General features: G+C 42.6%; 1 protein-coding gene across 5 annotated transcripts in view; it reads left to right on the plus strand.

Moving 5' to 3' along the window:
• Window positions 1-23876, plus strand: part of DGKH (diacylglycerol kinase eta) — a 248423-nt gene that overhangs the window by 213070 nt on the left and 11477 nt on the right. For 4 of the 5 annotated variants that reach the window (XM_083168927.1, XM_083168926.1, XM_083168925.1 and 1 more), the window contains 8 exons: window positions 3080-3193; window positions 3540-3674; window positions 6158-6324; window positions 10596-10701; window positions 11905-11997; window positions 13791-13910; window positions 16337-16445; window positions 20709-20839. In XM_083168927.1, coding sequence (XP_083025053.1) covers window positions 3080-3193; window positions 3540-3674; window positions 6158-6324; window positions 10596-10701; window positions 11905-11997; window positions 13791-13910; window positions 16337-16445; window positions 20709-20839 — 975 coding nt within the window. The remainder of the gene's footprint in view (window positions 1-3079; window positions 3194-3539; window positions 3675-6157; window positions 6325-10595; window positions 10702-11904; window positions 11998-13790; window positions 13911-16336; window positions 16446-20708; window positions 20840-23876) is intronic. The other variant, XM_083168928.1, reaches the window with a different exon arrangement.

Here is a 23876-nt window from a genome sequence, read left to right on the forward strand (position 1 = left end):
TCATGCTTGTTGACCTTCCTCTTGTCAACGTAGTGACCATACACCACTTCGTCCTGCCCCCTCTAGCTGGCCAATGTCCATTTACCTCTCCTCTGGTTATGTCATCTTCTGCTCACTAAGATGAGCTCCCTCGCTCTCTCTCTGAATCCCCACAACCTTTTGTGGCTTCAAACATCCACTGAAACCCCAACTTTTTTTTATCATAGTGAATCCTTCTTTCACATAACCTATTCACATGGTCTCTTTTCACACCCTCCTCATCTCACCCCTCATGTCCACATCTACATGCCTCATGTCCTCTATCTCTCCTCTTCTGTAGATCGTAAACTCTTAGATGCAAGGTCCTTCTCACTACTGTCTTCACAGCCCTCTTCTCTAGCACGGCAATGACTGCCTTCTCCTACTCAGTGGCTATTTATCCCAGAATTCCTCTCTATTGTAGTCCTATATCTAGTTGTGCTGTCGCTATGGGAGACCGGTTCCACCCTTCACTGATTCCCTCCCTTGCTCACTTTGCTTCCCAGCTGTATTGCGTACTGAGAATTGTGAAGCTAATTCTTACTTGTGCTCGGTTTATGTTTTGACTACAGTAATGTAATGTTCTGCTTACCCTGTACTGTCCTACTGTTGCTGTATTATGTACAGTGCTGTGGACCACTTGTGGCACCTTATAAATAAAGTAGGTACTTGTGTAATAGCACGGCGCCCGGCTACGCTACGTTTTCAGCATAGGCTAAGCTACGCTGTCAGCGTAGCCACACGGCTGCCTTTTGTAGTGACTCCGCGGCAGCCCAGCGGCTGCCTAGTGTATTTGGCGTAGTGACAGCCCAACTCCTGCCTAGCGTAGTGACTCCACGGCAGCCCGGCGTCCATGGCTCTGTCCCCGGTGTCCATGGCAAGCATAGTGAGCGCCTCTCACACAGTGCCGGTAACCGCCAGATCCCCTGCGCTGGCTGACGCCGGTGAAGAGGGGATCATGCGGGCGCTGGCGGAGAGACGCTCCATCTGTCTTAGATGCAGGTGCGTCTCAGACGCTCCGGCGTCTCAGTAATTATTGTGTAAGGTACGGCAACCCTGCTTCAGGGAGATGGGGTTAGGGGGTTCGGTAGCACATGCGTCTCATGCACAAAGGGGGTATGCGGGCACAAGTGAGTCTTATGCACAATCAAGGAGGCATTTGCCAGTGCTCTATGTTACATACTGGCAAATGCCTCCTTTTCAAACCCCCACTATCCACGCCAGCCCGATGCGTGGCGAGTTATGTGTCCTCCCGACCTGTTCATATCCCCAATATCCACGTCGGCGTGGAGTTGATGTTATAAAGTGTGGCGAGCGCAGCGAACCACTGGGCACGAAACGTGGTGAGTGGACGCGGAATACATGTAAAGTAATGTGCAGGGCCCATTGTGCTTGCCTCGCTTCGGGCTCGGTGGCTCGCCACACTTTATAAAATCAACTCCACACCGACGTGGATAGTGGGGGTATGAACAGGGGGGGGGGGGATATGTGTAACACGTCCCCTCGCGGGCCTCCCTGCGCTCGCCACGCTTGGGGCTGTCGTGGATAGTGGAGATTTTTCAGGAACACATTCGCACCTGCCATATCATACATCTGAGACAGTAATGACGACATGTGATAACTGGATTTTATTGAATAATAAAGAAGAAGAAAAAAACACTTAAAGTACAATATTATTAAATGACAAGACAAAGAAAATAATAAAATAGTTATTCTTCAGTTTCTGCATTCACGGAAACTGCAGCTGAAGTTGACGCAGTTGTGTCTGCATGTGTGTCATCTGCTTTGTCGGCCTATTGGGAGCAGAGCTAGGGCATATAGAATCCTCTGGAAAGCGTTTTCTGCACCGACAGTTTGCGCGAAATGAATTCTTGGAGATAGGAGTCCAAATGTTGCCGTGCAGTGCCCCTTTGCCTTTTGTTACGCCACTTACAAGATCACCAAAGCGTTCAATGTTTTGTGTATGAACCCCAGTCTCCGGATCAACAAAATTATAGCATTTTTTTACCCGTGCATGGTGGTACCCTGCTTGCTCCAGCTGTTGAGTGTTATATGCACGCCAGCAATCTGAATATATAGTCGTTCCCGGTTCTATATATTTGTTGATGGCGGCCATCAGGGTGCTGGAGTCACGTCTGTCCACAGGCGTTATAAAACAAATCGGTGTGTCTGGATATGCCTCCAAACAACCACTGTTGAGGCAGCACGCGTCCAACATGACTTTTTCTCTGTACAAACAGACTCTCGTCCACCTCAACTATTTTTCCCGGACCGCCAATCTGGTGGTAGGGCTACAACATTAAGTCCACGGGGCAGGCCTCGCGCATACAGCACAGTGGTTTTGTTCGACAACTTAATTGTCACTCACAAAGCGATATGCTTGTGAGCTCCTCCGCCCATGAATAAATAAAACGGATGAGAGTAAGAAATGGGATACGACACCCCGGAAACCAATGTGCCGCACGGAGACTTATCTTATTTTGACAGGTTTTAATGTGGCAGCGCCACATGCACTCCTTCATACTCAAGCGCATTGGGTGTCCATTAACACAGGTTTGTGTCAGTGGCAGCAAATGGTGTTGCTGAAAAAATGCCACTGACTCCTCCTCTGTCTGCGTCAGGTTAAACATGCTGAGAAGTTCTGCAGCCATTCCTAATTAACTGCATCAGAAATAATGCAGTCACTTCACCTTCACCTCTGACTGACTACGGCGTAATGCTGACTGACTACGCTGGCCGCAGGAACACTACGCTGAATCTGACAGGGACGCTAACTACGCTAAGCGGCCACGGGAACACTACGCTACTTCTGACTGACTACGCTGGCCGTGCGAACACTACGCTGATTCTGACAGGGATGCTACGCTAACTATGTAACGGGCGCCATGCTATTACACAAGTACTATAAAGTGTTACAATAACAATAATATGTCTATTTATATTAATTTTCCTGTCCACCATCAGCTGTCATGCAGTAAAATATAGAAGTATGATGAATTGGGACTTTGCATTAATCATATATGGGAGAATGCATTAATTTGTTAATATTTGCTCTCTCCAGATATTTGGTGCTCCCTCATTTGATGATAAGATTTTGGAGGTGGTTGCAGTGTTTGGGAGCATGCAGATGGCCGTCTCACGGGTGATCAAGCTTCAGCATCACAGAATAGCTCAGGTACTCTCATGCTCCGTCCTTCATTAGCATACAATGTGCTAGCAATATCTCCAGGTTTGATGTGCAACACATTCTAAAATGTGTCCGTGAATAATGAGTGCACTGTTGGGGATACTTGAGGACCGAGGTTGAGAACCACTGATATAGGTGATATGGTGTTACAAAATGTCTGATCAGTCTGAGGAATGTCCAGTGTGCACCTGGCTTAATTGTAATTTTTTCAAAATCGGTAAACTGTTAGATCCCTAAGGAACTGATGGTTGGTAATTTATCTCTCTCCACTCTATCTCTCTTCAAGCTTTTGTAAATATGCCACATTCTATCTAAATCATGTCTTGTTTCCCAGTGTCGATCAGTGAAGATAATCATACTAGGGGAGGAAGGTGTTCCTGTACAAGTCGATGGAGAAGCTTGGATTCAGCCTCCTGGAGTGATTAAAATTGTTCACAAAAACAGGGCTCAGATGTTAACCAGAGATAGAGTAAGTCCAAATAAGGTCGTTGTGATGTGTGTTCATTATCCTTCGTTATGGAGTAGGAGTTTAATTAACATTTCAGATCTTGTGCGAGTTATTAACATTTACTTTCTCATTGCAGCATTCTCTGTAAGTAATACAGTGGTGCAATGCTCTTGTTCAATGAGTGAATTTAGAATAATAATAAGTGACCATGGTATAGCTTGTTACCCTCACTGCCAGAAATATATGGGGGTATTCAATCTGTGCTGATATTTCCAGACGGGGAATATCGGTGCTTGTATGTTCAATTCTGCCATTAATAAGACTATCAGATCCGACTTTTTTTTTTTAAAGTTGGAGCTGTTTTGAAGGAAACTGCCGTAGATTGTCAATTTACGGCCGTTCTTGCCGATTTCAGGACTGACACTCTACTGTCTGTACATTGAATACCAACAGATTGCCGTGATTCCAACTGTCAGAATCCCGGATTGAACACCCCCATTATGCGCAAGATTTCTCTTCAGTTTCCTTAACACTGTGATTTTGGGGCGTATTCAAGGGGATTAAACGGCGAGGATCGCTAAAATTAAGTGACCCTTGCTGTTTAACCCCCGCGCTGGCCGCTACCCTATTCAACGTTTTGGGGGAATCCTCGCTTTCAGAGGACGGTGAGGATTCCCCCAAACGGCGAGGTTCGCGGCTAATGCAGGGAGCCTGCTACATTTAGACACGGGCCGCACTGTTTCGTCGGCCGCACACACCGTTTCACCTCACTGTAAAAACCCAGTGAGGTGGACATGGCATGTGCAGGGGGGTCAGTTGAATACTGTTCTTTGAGCTGTGACAGCAGTCAGTTAGCACTGCTCGCTGTCACAGCTCGCAAAAAGGCATTGAATACCGCCCTTTGTTTATCTAAGTTTCTATATCTTCAGAACAAAGCATATTCACTTTGTAATGATACAAATAAAATTGTAACTAGGTGTAAAAAAAAAAACCCACCATAGTAATTTATGAATGACATACAGGCCCTTATCCAGATCTGATCGCAGTACACATTTGTTTTCAAAATGGGCAAAACCATGTGCAATGTAAGTGGGGCTGATGTAACATGTATAGAGAGAGTTAGATTTTTGCAAGTTATTTTGTTTCTGTGCAGGGTAAATACTGGCTGCATTATTTTTACACTGCAATTTAGATTTCAGTTTCAATACACCCCACCCAAATTTAACTCTCTCTGCACATGTTACATCTACCCTACCTGCAGTGCACATGGATTTGGCCATTGTGAGAACAAATTTGTACTGCAATCAGATCTGAATAAGGGCTTCCGTACCCATTATACACAATAGAATCTTTTTTTTTTTTTTTTTGTACTGTATTTACTTTGTAGAAACTATTGTCATATTTAGCTTTCCTATGTATGGTTCCTGTATTCTTCTAGCATGGTCATTAATCATAGGGAGGCTGTTACTCGTCTCACCATCTGCTATATTGGGTTGCTTGGCAGTGACACATTGGGGTGTATTCAATGCGGGGGGGGGGGGCTGATGGTGAGCCCTCTTTCAGTATTCATCGCTCCCCTCTCACTTGCCATTTTCACCACGCCTGCACCCTGAGACGTGGTGGAAACGGTGAGTGCAGCCGCTATATGCAGCAGCATTTGCGGCGAACCTTACCATTCCTGGGAATACACGCTGCCCTCTGACGGCTTTTCCTTGCTTAAAAAGGGCCATCTCTGCCATACAAACCCTGCTTGCCCCCCGCATTGCATGCTGCCCATTGTGATGATGTCTGCAGTTATAATGGATGCGCACAGAACAATCATCCTTTATACAGTGTATTCAGTTAATGTTCTAGGATAAAGAAAGTATTTGAAAGAATTAAAACCAAAAAATTTATGTAGTTAGGTCATGTGATCAATTTAGATTCGTCGACCACTGACGGCGGTTTTGTTCTGCCACTTGTGTATTAAGACACGCTATTATACATCTGAGCAACCCTATGGTTGGATTAATCTTTATCGCAAGTAAGTTGCCCGAGCTTTTACAACTTCATACAAGTTTTTGTAGCCATTCCTTATTACCTCCCACAAACTCTCACTTTGTCACAAATAAATCCTCTTTGTGTACACCATTAATTATTAAGCGCTCAACTACTCAAACCTCAGCATTGCGTCTATCTCTGAAACAAATACAGTAATAAACCTTAATGAAGGAGAAACAATTTGGGAAGGGATAGGAATACAGGACAAAAAATATATATTCGTACAATGAAGAATAATAAATGTTGGGGGGAAAAATGCCATAAAGAAAGGAAATGCCATGTGTGGAGGTAAAAAACAGTAGTAAGAGACGTCCACATTGCAGAATTAAGAGAAAGTAGAGCATATCGTCCCAGGACGTACTATATGGCTCAGACAAGAATGGGAAGTTATAATGGGTTTCTGAATAGCCTATGCAGGTGGCTTTTCTGTTAGCTCCTAACAATGTGCCCTATGCTGTGAACAGGCTTTCGAAAACACTTTGAAGTCCTGGGAGGACAAGCAGAAGTATGATTCCTGTAAGCCTGCCCTTCGCCCTCTCCTGTACTCTACACAAGCTGTTGACTTGGCTTCAGAAGAAGAGGTTGCAATGATTCATCTCTGCTCACAAGCTGCAGAAGAACTCATCACAAGGTAAGTGATCAATCATGTCCATCTAATCGGTCGGGTCACCATTATGTTATATTCTCTAAGCCAGTGATTTTCAACCTTTTTACCTTGCGGCACACTAAATAAGATTTTCAAATTGCCAAGGCACGCCATGAGATACCCACAGGGGAACACATTGGCCCCCACAGGAAAAAAAAATAAACCTATTGGCCCCCATATAAAAACCAATCACACTGGTCCCTACAGGTAACAAAAATAAAATACATTGGCCCTTTACAGGAAAATAAGAGAGCAGTAAATAACAGTTGAACTGGTGGTGGCTGTAAACTGGTGTGGGCATCTGTAGCTCTGGGGGCACCCTTGAGAACAGCTGAAGGCACATTAGTGTGCCACGGCACAATGGTTAAAAATCACTGGTCTAAGCGGTAAAAGCCAGTTTGGGTACAAATGGATTGTAATTTTGTTGCTTTACTACAATGACAATAATATATACAGTGTGTATGTGTATATATATATATATATATATATATATATATATATATATATTGGCATTTATTTGACTTTAGCTTTCTTTGGTTAATATAAATGGCCTCTCTAGCACTGAAGAATACAAGACAAGTTGGCGTTTTGCTGAGTCTGGCAGTGCTAACAAGTAATCCATTCCGTTGGGTGATGAGGGGAGATACTGTGAGCTATACAGGCATTAACTGACACACATTATTTAATATCCATTAAATATAGAAAGAAGACCCAAACATCACCCTATCAAAAACTTTATACTGCAGTCCTTTAATCAAACCTACTGTATATAAGAACTTAATGCTCTTGTCTGAAAAAAACTGAGAAATCCCTTTTTGCTGGCTAAACCATGATTTCCACAAGAAGCAATAGATTGAAACCTTTAAATCTGTTTTTGCTATCCCATTGGACCGTTACTTGTTGATACAACCTGTACAAATTTTATGGAATTTTTAAGAATTTTTACGAGTAGTTGCATAACATTTCAAAACAGTCCTTAACAGGGTGTAACCTCATACTGGAGACTTCCTCTCTTCCTGTGATTTACCCCTCTCTTTCCTCTGTTAAGCCTGGGCTATAAATGAAAATGAATGCTTTAAAGTTATAGAAAGTATACCAATAATGAAAACAACTAAAAAAAACTGTGTTTGGTCACTATGCTGAATAGGATTACATTAATATTTTACTTATATTCCTAAAAATGTTTCAAATAAAAAAAATAGGAAAACTTTGAATATAACACAAATCATTTCACTGATATTATGAGGGTCTAAAGAGAATCGTAACTCCTTGGCCGGTGAGTAGGGAACTGCTCTCTCAATGCAGTAGTTACCTCTATCACAGGCCTTCTATGATTGTCATTGTTATAATAGATGATAATATTTAAGCAAACTAATTGCGTAACCAGATCTAAAGCTCGGTACATGCGGAGCAATATATTGCTCAGTGGCCCATTTTCATCAGCACCAGAGATGGTGGCTGATGAAAGAGACACTGCCGGGGGATAGCCGTATGGGGAAAGAGCCGGTTGCATGCTCCTATGACCAACCACCACCCCAAGGCTGGTCACGGGAGCGTGCTCCCAGGCGACAGTGCCCCGTACACAGCAACCATATCCCCTGCGATAATGGCTGAAACTGCACCGTGTGTACGGGGCTTTAGTGCTCCATCATTATGGCCATCAAAGAGAGTTCTTATGAAGTGCCACCAGGTGGTACATAGGATGAATTTGGTGAAGGTTGTCATGGACGAACAATTCAGCCCTGTGTTAAGCCCTGTACACACGGGGGAGATATATTGCTCAGCCATATATTGCTGAGCAACATATGGCTGAGCAATATATTGCTCAGTTTCTCCTTTTCATCAGCGACCAGAGATGGTCGCTGATGAAAAAGAAACTGCCGGGGGGAGGCCGGCAGTGGGCAGTGGTCGCAGGACCAGCGATCACTACAGGGGTAAAAATGGGAGCGCGCACCCGGCGATATATCGCCGGTGCACACTCCCATCGTGGGCAATATGGTCGCTTAGCGACCATATTTCCCGCGATATTACACAAAATCGCCCCCATGTGTACGCACCTTTAGGGACACTGTGCATACAATTGTCCCATTCTGGAACTTTGTCCATTCACTTGTTACTTCTGTAATGGCACTATACTTCCCTCTATCACATCCAGTCTGCCAGATGGCTACACACTGCAATAGGCTGGTTTTCCATACACACAATTACCAGTTGGATACCCCCCTACGTGATACACGCTTTTTAGAAGTAGGAATAATACCTTGGCTTATGTCTATGTTCTCTGTTGCTGAACCAGTATAAGCAGGGTTCTGAGCTCAGGTTTTTCTGTCAGTTAGCTCACCAGGTTCAGGCCTGCTCTGGCCAGCACCAAACTGATGCAGCAGCATTTGGTGTACAGCTACTAAGATTTGTAGCAATATTTACCCCAAAAGGCATTTGGATTGTCAGAATGAAAGTAGATGTCAGTGCTATCACCCAACAGCTTTGTGATTTTAGTGTTGTGTTCATTCTAGCACCCACTGACTTTGAAAACCCATGCAGTTCCTCTTCCCTGCCTGCGGTGTCGCTGTCTGCTGTAGTGCTTCTAGCACAGTGTGATCTGTATATCCGCACTGATATGCAAAGCAGACTGGTGCTAGAAACACCACAGGAGACCGCGACACTGCAGGCAGGGAACAGGAACAGCATGGATTTTCAAAGATGGCGGGTGCTAGAATGAACACTATTAGTGGTCTGTTATTTACATACAGGGTTTTTTTTCTACACCGGTTATGTTTATAAATGACCATTATTGTAGTTGTATTGAATTTGAAAACGTTGTTTCTTTTTACCATGTTGTGGAATTGTTTGTATTGTACTTTAGAGTAGACTGGTGTTGTTTATTACTCTATTTCTATTTATTTGCAATATATAATTTTAATAGTTTGCATTTCTTAGATTCAGCATGTAATTTGTCCTTTTAACAATGCTCACACTGTTTCTTTTGACCCGTATCGTATATATTTGTGTCTGATCTTTATTTGTGTCCCTCTTCAAAAAAAGCCCTACTGACCATTCTCCAAGTGCTTGCTTGCCTTTCTACCTTTTCATGTTTTGTTTGTAATACTTTGAGGACATCTAGTGGTGGTTTTAGTTTTTGCTAGGTAAGATTGCATTGGTAAATACACAAATGCATTTTGCATTTATTTCATACCTACCAATGATGTCATCCCACTGAACACAGATTGTGTGCGGTAGCTGTAGAGCAACAGTGATTAGGAATCCTCCCAAATTCCAGACTCAATCAGTACTGTGGCACAGAGCCCTCGGATTGCCTACATCGGGAGACTTGGCGGCTATCCGTATTGTTCAAGATATTTTTGTTTCTTAAGGGCTGCTTTGTTATCTATCTTACTAATATTTTATTTGACTTCTCTTCCTCCCCCTTCATATGGCAAAGGACTTCATTCTAACCATTAAATGTGTGCATGTATTAATATGGGGGATGTGGTTGCACTTGCAATGTCATTGGCAAAGTACTGTACTTTGCATATGCGCAGGGTCTGAATGAGGTGCTGAGAAAAGGTCAGGGATTTCTGACATGGGAGATTTCCTGGCCTCTACAACAGGCGATTTGCATGGCACCGCCATAAGCTAGCTGTGATGCTGCATCGTAGGACACAGCTCAGACATGACTGCAGCAGGAGGCGTCTGCTAAAGAGTATAGGTGCACACACCTTAGTGGAGGTCAGTTGTGAATGACCATGACTTCTATTATATCAAAATATATATAATAAAACGATTAACTTAAACACAGACCTATATTGGAAATAGAAATATAGTCCATATTGATTGCTTAGGTAGATACCAAATGGAACCAAGTGGCATAACCGTTTGTAAGATGCGAAGTTAAGGGGACGTGTAACACTAACATTTTTAGATTAGCAAAACTCCTTTAACTTGATAGATGGAAATGGAATTTAAAAATGTGTATCTGTGGATATTATTGCATTCACTTAAGTCTTGCATTGGTTACAAATGTATGTAGTTGAGAAAGGTGCATTGTGTGGCATCACATGGTATTACTGGCGCTTATGTCCAACACCACTGAGCATTTACTGTCACTCCACAGTGGCACTCTGTCATTTAATTTAAAATGCTGAACTTGGATGAAAAATGTCATTGTTCTAATGCCTGAGAATAGAGTCCACTCAGACATGTGCCATTAATGATACTTTTTCTTCCCCTTTTCTTTTTATCTTTTGTATTTTTATCAGAATATGTGAAGCTGCAAAAATACACAGTTTGCTTGAGCAAGAGCTGGCCCATGCGGTGAATGCCTGTTCTCATGCACTAAATAAAGCCAATCCCAGGTTCCCAGAGGTAGGTCAGCAACTAAAAGCATCAATGTAAAAAGTGCCACTCATGGCAGGTAAAGTCCTTTATTCTGTTCATAATTTATACTTTATATCATTTTTGTAGGAAACTACAGTACATAGAACATATGTTCAGAGAATTTGTTACAGCTGTCTCTCTCTTTTTTTTTTGTGTCTATATTCATGCATTTGTTGGGAATGCCTGATATAGAATGTTAAGGCCCCCATAAATCTGAAATCAATTTCTCCCGATCGGATACATCTGGACAATCAAGGATATGAACCATATTTAAAAAATCCCCAATTTTTTGATCAGGGAGTCAGTATATTTAAACAAGTTTTAACATTCCCGATTATCTGACTTGGCCATACTAGTGTTTGTTAACACTATTAATAATCTGTAAATTGGAATTGTGAGTTAACTGAACATTGCATGACATTAATGTGTAATTAGACTAGTCACTATTTTTGTACTAAAAAATGGTCAAAACCATGTGCATAGCAGGTGGGGCAAATATAACGTGCTAGAGTTAGATTTGGGTGAGTTATTATGTTTTTGTGCAGAGTGAATACGGTGTACGGTCATTATGTCGACAGGACTAAGGTTGACATGCATTGGGTCGAGCACTGAAGGTTGACATTAGCCAAGGTCGACACTTGGGAAGGTGAACATGCCATTAGGTCAACACAACATGGGCTAGGTCAACAGTCAAAAAGTTGACATGGGGTTGTCCACTTTTTTTGGTGCCGACAGGCGGTATTTCATGCCTTACCATCCACTAGGGCATGGTGGATTAATAAAATTGTGTGCCAATACGGTGTCCATGTCGACTGTGTTCACATTCTGGCAAAAACACCATGCTCACCTTTTGACTGTTGATCTAGCCCATGTCGACCCAATGCTCGTGTCGAACCTAATGACATGTCGACCGTCCCATGTGTTGACCTTGGCTCATGTAGACCTTTAGTGGTGGATACAATGCATGTTGACCCTATGACCCATACCCAGTGAAATTGGGTTTTGCCCAGTTATGAAGATTCCACTCACTATACAGTACTTGGTCAAATACATGTTAGCTTTGTGTGAGGAAAAAATAATACTACGCGATAGTAAATGCATTCTTTAATTAAAGCTTACTTTATGAAATATAATTGTCCTTCATATCGATTGTAAACAAATGTGAAATGTTTTATTCTGTATCTTGCCTAGAATCTCACTAGGATCACTGCCATAGAGGTAGCAGTGAATGTTAAGGCACTGCACAACGAAACAGAGTCTCTCTTGGTTGGGAGAGTCCCACTGGTAAGAGCCTGACATTTTTTTTATTTTAAAATTATTTAAATTAAGGGTATGACTTGTTCATATAATTAGCTACTTAATATATGTTCGTGTGTGTGTGTTTTTATAAGTAAAGCTAGGTGCACACACCACTTGTCCCCATTTTATCATTGAGATATGTCCAATATATGGTATCACAATAAATGCTGGAAGTGGCCTCCTCCTTCCTGCAGGCAAATGGCAACCCACACTCCATATTTACTGTGTCTGAGGCGGGTGTGGTCTTGCTTTTTAAGGGGACCAGATGCAAAGATACAGACAAGTCAGGGGCTGTTAATAACATGACTATGGCTGACAACAGTTCAACTAAAATAATGTTACTAACCTAGCCTTTGACAAGTTGCTAGCATTAGATTCTATCATTGCCTGTTCAGTAGGTCTTGTGATTTTTGCTATATGTTTGTTAGAGTAGGTGATGGCTTGTAGTAAGGTACGTCTGCACTAAAATGAATCTTGGTTCCACTAAACAGTGCACTAGAAGAGGGTGGTATACCGAACCCTTGGTTTTGATGCATGTGAGTCCCGTTGCTAGAAATACATATTTTGTACAAAACTGCTCATGTTAACCATGATATGCCCATGAAATCCATATAAAACCCACTGCTCTCCCAATAATGTCCTGCCATACTAGATGATCAAACCGCCCCCCCCCCACACAGTTTCCATGTGTGCCCTTAATTCTCCCATCTCCTAATGTCTTCACCATTGTGCCATGTCTCAGCCCACTGCCCTTTACATAATCTGCAATCCCATGTTTCTATCTTTCATGTCTGCTCTTTCTGTTTCCCTTGCCACTTATATTGATCCCTGTCTCTTCTGCCCACTTCCCCCTTGCGTCGTCTCTGCCATTTGTTTATTCCCCCCATATTCTTGTCTCAATCTCTGCTCTTCTCATTGATTTCTTGCTTGCTTCAATATCAAACTAGTCACCTCTCTTCAATAATGGCTGCACCTCTTTAATTTCCTGTACACTTTTGCTCGCTCTCAGTTTCTTTATCTGTGATATCCTCTCCCTGTTCCATTTGCCGAGGTTTTGTGTACTTTGCTCTCCCTCTTTAACTACGGCTTATTTGCCTTGCTGTTCCTCCTGTTTCACTCTCTAGCCCCAACTTATTTGCTCTTTCACCCCTTCACATCTCCTGTTTCTTTTAATATGACCTTGTACTACTTCTGTAGTGTTCCATCTAGGAATCGGGGTGGGCAGGGTGGTGGACTGGGCCTGCCAACGTCACTGTTGTGGGTGGTCCTAGGCCGCAACATCACAGAAGGGGCATGCCCGGGCCACACAGTCATGAAAAGGGGCAGGCCGGCCACCGCTGTTATGAAAAGGGGCGTGCCCAGCCGCCGCAGTCACTGAAGGGGTCGGGCCCAGCCCCACCAAAAGCTCTGCACTGCCAACCACGGCGGCGCTGGGCTTTCCCAGTCACACCGGCGGGGTCAGAGGCAGGCTCTTTTAGCAGGGCGCTGGAGCAGGGCGCAGCGCCCCACTAAAACAGCCTAGCGGGAACACTACCTCTGTATTTTGCCAGGACCCGCCTGTATTTCAGTTGTGGTAAAATCATTTAATACTATACATACAAACCAAATGAGCTATACAAGATTAGATGGTACAAGGTTGGCAGAAATAACATAGCATTAAGTAGCATAATGTATTTTCACAAAATTGCACCGAATGGCTGTTGCGGTATCTTCATAAGATGTGGGCAGCTGGTATTTTCTGCTCATTTTGTTTAATGATTCACTCTTTTTCTTTGCAGCAGCTGGAGGCCCATCACGAAGAGCTTTTGTCCAATGCACTGCATGATGTGGAAGTTGAGTTAACAAAGCTTGTGGAGATTCCCTGGCTTTATTATGTCTTACAGCCGGATGAGGAGGAGGTATTTCCATTTACTGCATAACCTTTATAATTATAATTACAAAAATGTATGTATAGTTTCTATGATAGTTTTGAAAAGTTAAAGGGGACAAACTTAAAAGAAGTGGAATCCTTCATAAATGGTGGTCTATATTCAATGATGTTCATCAAAAAAAAAAAAGACTTTCCCTATTCAATTGCATTAGTTTACTATTTTTCCGGTGATGCAGTTTCCCTTCTGTAAAAGGTGGAAAATGCATCTGCGGAAAATGGTCTTTCCTTTTCGACTTCAGGGACTGCCAATATAGATTTAATAGCATATCCCAATGGTATGATTTGGGTATCCAGGATGCATACTGGCAGTCAGAATTCTGACACTGGTCAGAACACTGGTGCTGGGATCTTAACATTGCTCACAATGCCGGTGCTGGAATCACGACAGTTGGCATCCCAAATGTAAGTATGGCAGGGAGGGTAAGGCTGTGGGTAGGGGATAGTTGGGTTTGGGCACTAGTGGGTGTGTTGGGGTTAGGCACTAAGGGTTATGGTTAGGCTCTGGGGGGAGGGGGGTAGTTAAATGTTATAGGGGGAGAGTTAGCGTTATAGGGTATCGAGATCCTGAATAATGGGATGCCGCTGGCTGTCTTCTATACTCCAGGATCCTGATACCATACCATGATTTATACTTGAGAGAAGTGTATGAGGTGTGGCTATTGCATATCGAAATGCTATAATGTATTTTTAATTAGATTAAGTACATTTTATCTCCATTCCTCTTCTATTTACTGCCCTTCTGCGGTCATGCACCACCAGGGGCGGATTGGCCTTCCGGGAAATCGGGCCATTCCCCGGTGGGCCGGTCCAGGTTTGGCCGCTCCCAAGCCCCCCCCCCTGGCTGGGCCGCCGCTTTCGCCCCTGGGCCTAGCTGTACTGCCCACAGTAAATATGACCGTGGCCGGCCGCTGCTTTGACAAGTTTGAAAATAGCCGCCCGCTGGTCACTCTTGGTTGACATAATCTCGTTGCCCACGTGCGGTTAGCGGAATCGGCTGCAGCGTGGCACCGAAGCCGGGTAAGCGGCGGTAGCTATAGCTCATTATCTTTCCGCTGTCTCATAGCTTCATCACATTCTTCTTTACCTCAGTAACTGATGAAAAAAGTGTTCCCTTGAGTACAGATTTGACTTTTTTTTTATTTTGTGCCACTCCTAAACGTGCACGCGACATACGGAAAGATTTATGTTTAGTTTAAATGAAAATCTTGCTCTACTTTTTAAATAAGCAATTTTATGATGCACAGGAAAAACCCAACTTCTTTGAACACTGTGGGACAGCAAAACTATTTGAGTGAGGGAGTGAACGTTGTAAAATAATTTTAGGATAGTCCAAGATAAAGGTTTCCCCATTCCTTTTAACTCAGGCAGTAGGATTTATTTTTAAATGTACAGTTTCGTTTTGTAATAGCCACACCATCTCTTGCTTTGGTAACTTTGACAGGGGGTAGTGGTAAAATTGAATCAACATATTCTACATCCCTGTATCTTATAATTGCAGTTGTCATCTGTTTTGCTATTTATTTACTGCCCATTGGGATATGTTTATATAGAGCAAGGCTATTTTAGTATACATTGTGAATGTCTGTGTCTATATGCCAACAAAATGAAAAGTCATAATCCTGCTGCATACCCAGATATTTGTGTTTGCTGATGTCCAATATATGTCGTGAACATGCCCGAATACCCGAGGGTTTGAATGCACCTGAACGCAGTCGAATACCCTAGCAACCAAATACCTGAGCTCGCTCAAGCAAACCAACTCCCAAGTGCCTGAAGTGAGCATTCAAACACCCCAGAACAGCCAAGCCTCCAAATGTGCCAAATCGCCCGAATACCAGTTACTTCAAACACACCCAAATCCATGAGCACCCAAACATGTGAACATGCCCAACCACCCGAATATCTGAGTGCCGACTCCGAAAAACCCAACCGTGTGAACGTGCCCAAATGTCTGAGCATCCGAAACCACCCGAACACTTGAGCAACTCGAGTCCCACAGATCTTTAGCTGCATCTTCTGATCTTCCCAGCAGCAGGTAAGATCACAAGATCCAGGTAAAGATCCGCGTCGAAAATCGGCTGATCGTCCAAAAAATGCCTGTAGTGTACGGGCACCTTTTAGGTATACACCAAATAACATGGGTAATCGGTGTTCAAAAACAATTTGTCCTGCATTATGACACCAACAGTGATCTATCAGTTGGAAATACATTTGTCAAGTCAGAGATATGAATTTTATTTCCCAAAGTAATTTGTATGTTGTGGATGCCTATACAGTATTGCATGATTTTTTTTTTTAAAGAACTTTTATATAGATTGTGTTTCCCTACAAAATGATGAGCTGTATCAGGCTCTATTTCTAATGTGATCCTTTTTTTTTTCTTATTTAAAACAGGATGTTCCTCTGGAATACACTAAAAGAAATAGTAGAAGTACAGTGTTCCGTATAGTGCCAAAGTTTAAAAAGGAGAAGGCTCAAAAGCATAAAACCAGCCCTCAACCTGGTATGTGTCAGCCAGTCCTCGTAATGTGGAAGCTGATGCCTCCCTGTATTGTTTTACCACAGGAGACTTTCTGTATACAAAAAATGGCACATTTATGTTTTAATACAAAATCATTTCACTGTCAGTGGTAACTTTATAGTTAGCTACAGATATGTTAGATGCATTGAGACATCTTCTTTTGAGTTCTATTTTACATGGGAAGTGGAAATTCTGTTTCGTTAATATATCAGGCAGCTGTACATACCCGCAGTGATCTAGTCAGTGGATACTTTGTGATCAAAGGGATGGGTGTTAACATATTTGTTAATGCTTTGCAATACAGTAGATACACGTGTGAGAAATTACATACCAACCTTTTATCTTTTCAAATACAGCCGGTTAAATGTAAAATAGAAGCCCATTGGTTAGTACTTTATCTCTCATAATTTTATCTTGTGCGAAGCTTTGATAAATGCGCCTCCTACCCCCTCATGAACTAGGATCTGTGATTGTCAGTATAGATTTATCTCTGTATTAATCTATATATATATTTATTTATTTCCTGGTTTCAGTGGTTTTCTAGCTGGGTACCTCAGGTTACTTGCAGGGGTGCCCTAGGCTGAAGGACCAGGACCAAATTATTTATAATCACTGTGTGGTCTTTCAAAATGTGGTCAAAATCGCACAATGTTACATATGTGTCCTCATACACCTGGCGTGTATTCTTTCATATGGAGCAAGATGTAAGGCATGACAGAGAGGAGCATTTAGCATGTGACGTACTGTACCTACGCAGGAAATAGGCTTAAACACATGGTAGACAATGTCTAGGCCAACCACTAATGGCAGTGACCAGGCTGACGCCTTCAAATGTTCAACATACTCAAGGTCGACATTGACACAAGCTTATGGTTAATATAGACATGGTCAACGTGAATTTTTCACTTTTTTTTTTTTTTAAGTGTCTTTGGCATTCTTTACTATTCAAGTGGGTATATAATAGTGTGCCAAGCGCAGCAATGTGCTTTTGCACGAAGCATGGGGGACACTTTATATGGTGTCCATGTCGACATAGACACAAAAAAAGTGAAAAACTCATGTCGATGTTAATCATGTTGACCATAATCTTAATAAGCCATGGCCATTGCATCGCAGCTCTTCTTATACTGAATCAGTCTTGGTCACACATTGATATTCAAATGTTGCACGTGAAATTAACTAATGTGGTCAAAGTATTTTTGTTGCTCCCAGACGCGTGTGATCACAGAGGGAAGTGGCCTGGGTACTAAATTTGATGATTATGCAAATATACTTAACTAATGCAGTTATGCAATAAACAAAATGGAGTGGATCTATCACACAACACAAGCCAGTCTCAAGCCAAGCCAATCCTGATTATTCACTTTGAGAAAGTTCAGTGGTATAATGAAAATGATGCTAATGCTGCCTATTCGTGTTATTGTTTAATATATAGAGTCTTACACAGAGGGGTAGATGTATTATCCTGCTTCACCTCATTAGCAAAGTGAAGCAGGAAGGGACACCGACAAGATGTATTATTAACATCTTGCCCGCCGAAGCAGGAGAGCACAAACTCCCCCCTCTGGCGATGTTACCTCCTGGAAAAGGCGCATTACTTCAGACTGATGCCGTCTCTGCCTGACCGACCATGCGCGAGATCTCGCTACTCAGCTCGGAGCCAGCAGCAGGCACTGTCCCTCCTGTGGGCATAGGCCCTAGAGCATTGCCACCTGCAGCTTTCAAAGTCTCATAGTGTTTGTTTGGCCAGTGTTATTCCACGGTATTGGCCCTTCTGCTCCACGGGAGGTTTTGGTCCTTCCTGAGCTCGCCTTAGGACCCTTTATTACGGTTTGACAGGTGTACCGCCCTGCTGTCATTTACCGAATGCAGCTGCTGCTTACATGGGAAAGAAGCGGTATGAGTGAACCTAACGTGTGCTGATACCCCTTCTCCCCCATATCTCCAGATAATACATCTACCCCAGACTGACAGACTACAGCCAGTACTGGCTGCACTGGTTTAAATGAAATCATTTACTTAATTGGATATTTCTACTAATGCTGCATTTTCATTGCTGTTGTTTTTATATAAAACGTTCTGTAGTAATAATAGACTAATTTGTTTATTGGCAAACCCCCAAACCTAAAGTGCAGCAGGCTAGTGTAAATGTCCTTGGTGCTTCAAACAATGACATATTGATACTCTGTCTGGCCTGTTTCAAGTAGAAAGCTGTGTTGTAAGTGTCCTCCTTCTGTGAAGCCACCCAAAGGACCGTGGTCCGTAGCGGCTTTTTATTCAAGACCAGCCTGTGATAAGGCTTCGTAATGTTTATAGGGTACAATTAGAGATTACTGTACATTGCTTCCTCCTAATAGATGTTCTGACACACAGTTTTGTTAGTCAGATTTAACACACCAACGCTCGGGCTATGTTGGCCCTTGTGCTCCTGAGGGACTAAACTCACCTCCTCGTAAAACTCCTGTGTAACTCCAAGTTGGTGTTGGCCAAGTGTATTATGCATATACTGAGATAAAAAAAAACCTGGTCCACATTATAGAGGAAACCGTACAGATCCAACTTTTATTTTAAGTGTTTGCCTATCAATTCTACAATACAGATCCATTAATTGGCTATCAGTAATAACCTTAATTCTATGACCAAAGTAAATAATATAGGCACAGTTATAGACCAGAAGGAGAGAAAAATGAGGATCATAGTAGACGTAGGCCCAATATAGCCATTTATACCCTTGTAACTAATACTTTTCACACCAGCCAGCCCCGGGAATTTGCTGGGATTTCAACCCTGCTAGCTAACAGAAAAGTAGCCCTGAAACACCTGGTTTAGAATTGGGCATGGTTTGTTTGTTTTTTGGTCACACATGCATTGCAAATTATTTATGTAGCTGCTGTCATCTGTTAACATTATTTATCTGTGATTTGTCACACAGCAGTAAAATAATTTATTTTTGTGCTTAATTGAATTTAATTTGTACTTTTTGTATTTGTATCTGTACTTTTTATTTTATTTTACATGGTAAATGTATTTTTAGTGTTTAGTAATACTGGCCAAACACACACAAGCTTTTAGTAATTGGGCGATCCAACTATCCCCGAAAAATTATCAGATGCAAAAACTCTGCCAAGGCAAAGCCATGCCCCTTTAAAAAAAAAAAAGTCTAAGTGCCGCCGGTATACCGCATAGCCGCCGAACTCGAAAGCTATTCTATTTGGTTGATGGTGTCTGAATTAAGTACTGTAACTTTAGTATTTGCTACAAACACTGTCAAGCTACACCAGTTATAACAGTTTCTCCTGGGTTACACCTGGCACATGCTATCCTCGGAGGCACCTTGAGTTCTATGTGACTCATCATTATGTGCAAAACAGCCTCTTTTTTCTAAAGCATTTTATCTTTTTTTTTTTTTAGGATGTATATCATTTTCTGCCCTCTTTTAAGCTTGACTTTGGATTCACTAAAATATATTGGGTCCAGCACATTTCTGCTCTCTGGTGTTCCCCGAGTGGTCCACAGATAGTTGGAAACAAATTGTGGTTCTGCATATAGAAACACTTGAACAATATTTTTTGTTCTTTAATATTCAGTTACCGGTATTCCAGTTACCGGTTTTTTTCAGATCCTACTTTAAATAAATGTCATTGTTTAATACAATAGAATTGTTCTCCATTCTAGCTAACATTTTTATAAAAATAATTTGAACTAAAGGTTTTAAAAGAGGTATATTGTAAAAAGTCCATATATAGCCTTCTCTGTTCATACTACCAATACTGTACAGTACGTGTGAATAACTAATCTCATAATCTGTATCCGCACAGTGATTTGTAAATGTTTATAATGTGTGAAATCTAGAAGAAATGGTAAAAGTGTGTACAATGCAATGCTTAGTGACATTTCTTAGACTAAAATTAAACCTTGCACCACTGATCCTAACTGTAGAGCAAATTCTTTGCATTTCACGGATGGTTTATTATTGCCAGAAAACACGTTTGGGTGGGAGATGAAGCTGAAAGCAGGGCTGCAAAGCAACGAACCCAGTCCTTGTACTGATATTTGTTTGAATTATTGTTGATTTTAACCTGCATGCACAAGAAATCAAACCATTAGATCTGTTAAGGTGATACCTTTTCTCTTTTTCCCCTTGCTAGCACTGCATTTCTGTTTTCCACTCTTTTGGCCTAACCTATGCTTGTTATGCATTTGTGCATGTACAAATTAAGGGGGTTTTGCTCTTAACTTTGGTAGTTCAAAAATGGGGCACAGATGAAGTTGCAGCTTGGCTGGATCTGCTGAGTATGGGAGAGTACAAAGAAATCTTCATCCGCCATGACATCCGTGGTTCAGAGCTAGTACATCTGGAAAGGCGAGATCTTAAGGTATTTCCTTTGTGCTACTTTTTTCCGCTCTCTGACTTTCCTTCTTGTGGGAATTAAAACCTCTTTCCTGACCCCTTCTTGTTATGTGCTTGTAGCTTGGCTTTAATGACAATCTCTCTGTAAACTAATGTGCACTGTTTTGTGTCCTGCACTCCTTGTGTGTTACACTGCAATTGCAGCCTAAAACATCAGCAATACACGTAGCAGGAATACAGCCTTCAGTGTGATTTTTGTACTGAAAAAGAAATGCTTATATGCTGGCTGGTTTCATAAACTAATTCATACAAAACCTGCATTTTATACTAAAACAAAATGAAGCAATATTTCCGATAACATGGGATCAGTGTGGAAGGTGGCTAATTAGAATGTTACAGTTTTTCATAAAATGCTTTTATTTACAGAGTACATCACATTTCTCCATAAGTAACTAATGTTTCCCTAGTAAATGATGTCTTGGAGTTTTTTTGAGCCAATTAATTTTTTGCATCTTGCATAACTGGGTCAGGCCCTGGATATTACAGTTACTGGAGCAGCAACAAACTGTCACCTGCAGGCTACAATAAGCATTTTCAGGGTCTGTCTAATAAAAACAATTTGCAGGACTGTGCCTATTGAAACAGTATGGCTGCCCTTTGTTTGGGACTGTAAATAATATCGCCCAGGCTGCACGTTTTGGGCAGGGTGGGTTAGGGTCAGGGTGGGGGGGGACTGTATGGTTAACCTGGGGGAGGGGCTACAGTCAGGCTGTGGAGGGGGTGGTGGTAAGGGATAGGCTGCTGGAAGGGAGGGGGATATAATTATGCTCACTGGACCTCTGTTTGGATCCCTCCTTCGGGTGTCGGCATATCCCAATGGTCATTCATATGTTGAATCCCGATTTTACACTGTTGGTTATCATCACAGTTGACATTCACAATTTACTTTGCTTTGTCATTGGCTGTTTGATATTGCATACTTCATTTTTATTTACTTCTTATACTTTTTGTGGCTTACAATGTGTTTATTTACCGAAGTCCACATGAAAGGGTTTACTTGAAACTTATTTATTATTTATTTATTTAGTTTTAAATTATTTAAATACCTGGTCTAAAGCAGGTTTGCGGTGTGAAAGTGATAATAAAAACGGCTCAGCCGGTCCAGGCTGGGGGGGGGGGGGGGAAGCGGCTGCCCGCGGGTCCTCCCGCAAAACAAATACATTTATTGAGGGGGGGGGGGAGGCTGGGCAGCCTCCCCCCAATGAATCAATTTTTACAGAGGAGCCCCAGGGTCCCCACCAAGACTTTGTAGCCGCGGAGGGGAAAGACCTGTGCCGCCCTGTGCACCCCCATTATCATCATCCCAGCAGTAGCTCTGGTGCGCTGCCTGCTGTAATAGCCGGGTACGGATAAGGCAGCAGCAGCATCCCAGCCGCACACATGCCCGGAGCCGCGGCCGCCGGTACCATGCTGCCATACAAGACGTCCGGCCGGGTGTAGCTGCAGGAGGCGTCCAATCAGGGATCCTGATGTCCCCATCATTCGGGGGTTAGTAGTGTGGCGCGCTGTCCCAGCAGCAGGGCAACTCCGTCCCGGACGGTATTATTCATTAAGTCCTCTCGTGTGTGTGTGGGGGGGTCGTCTACCTGGGAAGCGCAGCGTGTCCCTACAGTGTATGTTATATCAGTGGTGGGGTCCCTGCAGCGTATGGGAACTAGTAGCTGCAGGGACCCTGCCACTGATATAACATACACTGTAGGGACCCCCTGCCCCCAGCGCGATTATTCCCCTCCCTGCGCTGCCCAGGGGGGAGGGGGGGGTAGGAATCCCGTTTCAGATCCGTTTTGTCACCAAAAAAAACGGGTCTGAAACGGGTAGGACCCTGCTTTTTTACAGTTTCCAAAAACCGTTTTTTTGGAAACGGTAAAATCACTTTGCACCTTTCAGACCGCACGGATTACCGTTTCAAAACGGTTAAAAATCTGCAAAATACCAGTTTTTTTTGTGCGGTCTGAAAGGGGCATTATATAGCGCAGCATATTCCGTTGTGCTTTACAATTGGAAACCGTGATTAAACAAACTGGGTAGAAACAAACAAATGGAGGTAGGAGGGCCCTGCTCGCAAGCTTACAGTATATAGGGATAATAGGGGGAATACATAAGGATAGAATTCCATAGCAACGCAGTCCCACCAGATTACAAGACACAGATCTTGTGCAATATTGTAAAGGACTTAAACAAGAGCAAAGCAATGGAAAAAAAACAAGAGCAAAGCAATGGAAAAAAGACATTTTATAAACCCTTAAATGACTTTGTTAATTCCATGGCAAGGCATATGTTAGAACGTTTGTTACATTCTGGTTAAATAACTATAAGAAGTACTTGCTTGGTGGTCATGGAATCTGATATGTTTTCAGAGTTTTTCTATAGGATTTTCAAATATCCATTTGGTTTCTAAAGCCCCGTACACACGGGGCAATTTCAGCCATAATCCCCGGGGATATGGTCGCTGAGCCATCGTAAATGGCTGTTCAAGTGAGGACAGGGAAGATGATCTCTAATTGCTTCACGGATCCCGACTTACAGGGGCTAGCCTCCCTGTTAGAGTGCAAATAGAACCTGTGACCAGACACCGAGCCCCTCAGTGAGCCCGCAAGGGGCTTTGTAGAGCTCGCTCCCCTGTCGGAGTCTTGGCTGTCAGAATTCCAACGTCGGTCTAATGACAGTCTGTATCCCGACTATCGTGAGGTCATACCAAACCCAGAGATTTAGGCTCTGAATTTCACTCAATGAGTTGTTTGAGTCGGAGTCAAATACCTACATCTCTTTGTCCCTGTCCTCACATTTGTCCTCAACATGCAACCAGCTCAGCTGCCTTTTCATTTCCCAATCTTTTGCAAGTTTTGGATAGTACAAAACCGTATGTTGAAAAAATCCTTTCAATTCTTGCACTTGATGAAACTGCGGTGAGTGAATATCTGCTTCAGAAGATTTAAAACAGAAAAGTCTAACTGAAGTCGAGCTACGTAGGACATTTATCAGGCTACAGGAGATATTTTGCA

The sequence above is a fragment of the Crinia signifera genome, chromosome 2 (genome assembly GCF_055691185.1).
Source record: "Crinia signifera chromosome 2, ASM5569118v1, whole genome shotgun sequence".
Taxonomy (NCBI): domain Eukaryota; kingdom Metazoa; phylum Chordata; class Amphibia; order Anura; family Myobatrachidae; genus Crinia; species Crinia signifera.